Source organism: Myotis lucifugus, unplaced genomic scaffold (genome assembly GCF_000147115.1).
Source record: "Myotis lucifugus unplaced genomic scaffold, Myoluc2.0 scaffold_361, whole genome shotgun sequence".
NCBI lineage: Eukaryota > Metazoa > Chordata > Mammalia > Chiroptera > Vespertilionidae > Myotis > Myotis lucifugus.
Genome location: NW_005871409.1, coordinates 363,236 through 366,310, shown reverse-complemented (window position 1 = coordinate 366,310; position 3,075 = coordinate 363,236). Strand labels below are relative to the sequence as shown.

Here is a 3,075-nt window from a genome sequence, read left to right as displayed (position 1 = left end):
AAAATTGAAATCCGGTTGCTAGGAACTGTAATGAATTCATTAATGAAATTTTGGAGAGTGATTTTTCTTCCTCACTCACCACTGCTTCCTGGGGAACCTCTTCTAAATAAGCTACCTCCATGCAAGTCCCCAACTCTGCCTCTGCTCTCAGGAGCATCTAAATTGAGACCCTTAAGATCATCATCACCATCATCATCATCATCATCATCATTTTACTGAGTACTCTCTGTGTGGAAAGCACTATTAATTTACTACATATATCATCTTATGTAATCCTTACTACACTGTGAGCTTGGTAGTATTAACTCACTTCACAGATAAAAATTTGTAGCTAAGATTAATTATACATATAACCACACATCTAATATCAAGGATGAGGCTAAGGTGGATCTGAATACGTGCCCAGATTAGTTTAATTCAGAAGGGCTAGAAGCAAAGCCAGTGTCCAAATGTTCCTTTCTATGGTGAAATTGGGTTCAGTTTAGTATGAATCTAGTTGCAGTCCATTGTGTAGGGTCAACATGGCTGTGGGCCATGTGGGTGAATACAGGGAGCCAGACCAGTACACCCCCTGCAACAAGAATCCTAAGAGAACCAAGAGAGCGAGAGAGCAAGCTCCTTTGTTTAGGAGTTTAAGTATCTCAAATCTTCCCAGGTTGACAGTAGCCATGCCTACTCTGGCCAATGACCTGCTCCAGGTGCAACTGACAGAAAAGTAGCTTCCCTATGTCACCCAGACTTTAATCGGCATGTGCTTATTTTCTCTTCATCCAGTCTCTGGGGAGTGTTAAACTGAAGTTTCCTGGCAAAGCTGCCCAAATGACATGTCTATAATTTTTGGCCTTCCCTTTACTCCTTTCCAGTTACTTAATAAAGGGGTTACATTACAGTGGTATCAGTAATACTTCACTATTTATTACTATATGCACAAGAAAATACAGCTTAGGCAAAATGAATGGCCACTTACATGCTCTGAAGGGTGCAGAGACATGGCATGCCGTGATGCTATGGTGACTCCACAAATCTTCATTCCTTGGGTACCAAGCCACAGCTAGTTCCACCCTGCACATTTGGGCTAGAAAGGCTGTGTTTACTATCAGAACTTTCATGAACATTTCTTAAGGAAGCTTGGTTTCTAGCAATGGAATATCTATCCATGGGTTTTCCCCTAGTGTTGTTCCAGCAAGAAGTCTTGTTTATTACATTGGCTAGTTGTCATAGATCTGGTGCTGAAAAACTAGCAAGAAGATGAGTGCATTATAGAGTCAATGCATTTGAAGATTCTGACTCAGGGTTTCATTTGTTCCCCATCCTGGCAGAACTTAAAGTGAGGTGTAGGTGGGTCTATGGCATTGTAAGGGAATGGAACAACAAACAAATAGAGGACAAGGGGCATTCTCAATTAGATTACAATAGTCCATGGCCTTCATTGTTAATGATGGATTATCATTGGTTGGGATGGGGAAGGGAGGAATAAGAAACAAGCAACTTGAAATGAGTGAGAGATTTACCAAAAATAAATGACCACTGGAGACATTAATCATCTGTGATAGAAACAGACTTTGTTTTCTTCCACCATAACTAACAGCTTCTCCCTCTGAAGTGGCTTGGGGAAGTGCTGGTATTCTAGTACTGGTAGTTCACCAGAGAAGTCATCTTCACTCTGAGGAGGGAGCAAAGGATTATAAGAATGGACCAGCTCAGATATCAGTACCTGGAACTGGGGTCTTAGGAAGACTGGTAATATAGAGGGTAGCCCTCAGGGGACCACCCACAGACTGGCATATGCAAGTAGACAATACTGCACAAAATAACAAGCAAAGAAGTTGACTAGTGTAATTTAATGCAAATGTAATTATTTAATGCACACTTAATTGATACTCAATTTGCTCCCTGACAACTCCACCATCACTTCATATTGTGAAAAGCACATTAATAGAAAGATGAGGTAAGAGCAAAGTTATAGGTAGAAAAAGAGCTTATTGTTTCTTTAGAGACAAGAGATCATGCAGTAGGGTCACATAGAAATAGGGTCTGAGGCTAAGATGATAGGAAACTCATTCTAAATTGACAAGACAAATGAAAATAGCGGATACCTGACTCAAGATACAGGGACTAGTAGGACTTTAGGTTGAATGATTGGCCCTTACCTTAGTGCAGCCCGATCTTTAATGCAGGTTGATGCTCTTCACTGAGATGTGTAATACTCTTATGGCAGGCCCAGCATCCTTTCCCAATAATAAGGTCAATCAACACTGGGGCCTTAACCATGACAGTGTCCTTTTCATCTCTCACTTTGTTCATCTCCCCCTGGCTAATCACTTTGTACCATGGCCCACTGAATGAATAAACAGCCTCCTCTTCTGAATCAAGACTCAGTCTATTTGAAACAAAGATTCCATAAGCAATGAACACAGCCCAATTTTCCTCTCCACTCACCAACAAGGAAGCAATCATTTCAATCTTATTCAACCAAACATTTCACTCCATGGGGCTCATCAGTGTTGAGGAATGATCTTTGAATCTTGCAGCATCTACTCAATATGATTCTTTCTGATTCTAGCATTACCTGCATATGGTCACTGAGTAACACGAGAGAGTTGATTTCATGAATTTCTGTTAAATTCCTGAAAATCAGAGGTCATTCTGCTCTGACACACTCCCATTTCTTAAATTCCAAAGAGGTCTGCTGATATGCATCCCATGCCCAGGTGACTCACAGTTTCAAATTCAGATAAGACTAGCAAAATACCAACAGAATTCCAGATTCTTCCTGACCTTTACTGCTTATGTCAAAAATACTGTGAAAGGCAGTCTGAGCTCCTTCTCTTCCTCCTTCTATCCCCTCACCACATAAACCTTTTAGGTTTACGTTGCTCACATAAACCTTCAGCAACCCTAATGAGGAAGTCAGCCTTTTCCCAAACTATTTCTTCCCCATGAACTCTCAGATTAGAAAAGACTCACCAGCCATGGCTCCCCACACTCACCTGGGGTGCACAGTTGAAATAACAGGCAAGTTGGTGCTATCATTTTATGTGGGTATGTAGGGTGTGTGAAGAGATTGAGTAATAA

At 41.0% G+C, this 3,075-nt stretch overlaps 1 protein-coding gene across 1 annotated transcript; it reads right to left on the bottom strand.

Annotated features, from left to right (window-relative positions):
* Positions 1–2,151: 2,151 nt before the first annotated feature.
* CARD18 (caspase recruitment domain family member 18) lies at positions 2,152–2,457 on the bottom strand. The gene has a single exon (XM_006101440.3). The coding sequence runs from the start codon at positions 2,455–2,457 to the stop codon at positions 2,152–2,154; it is 306 nt and encodes a 101-aa protein (XP_006101502.1).
* Positions 2,458–3,075: the final 618 nt, after the last annotated feature.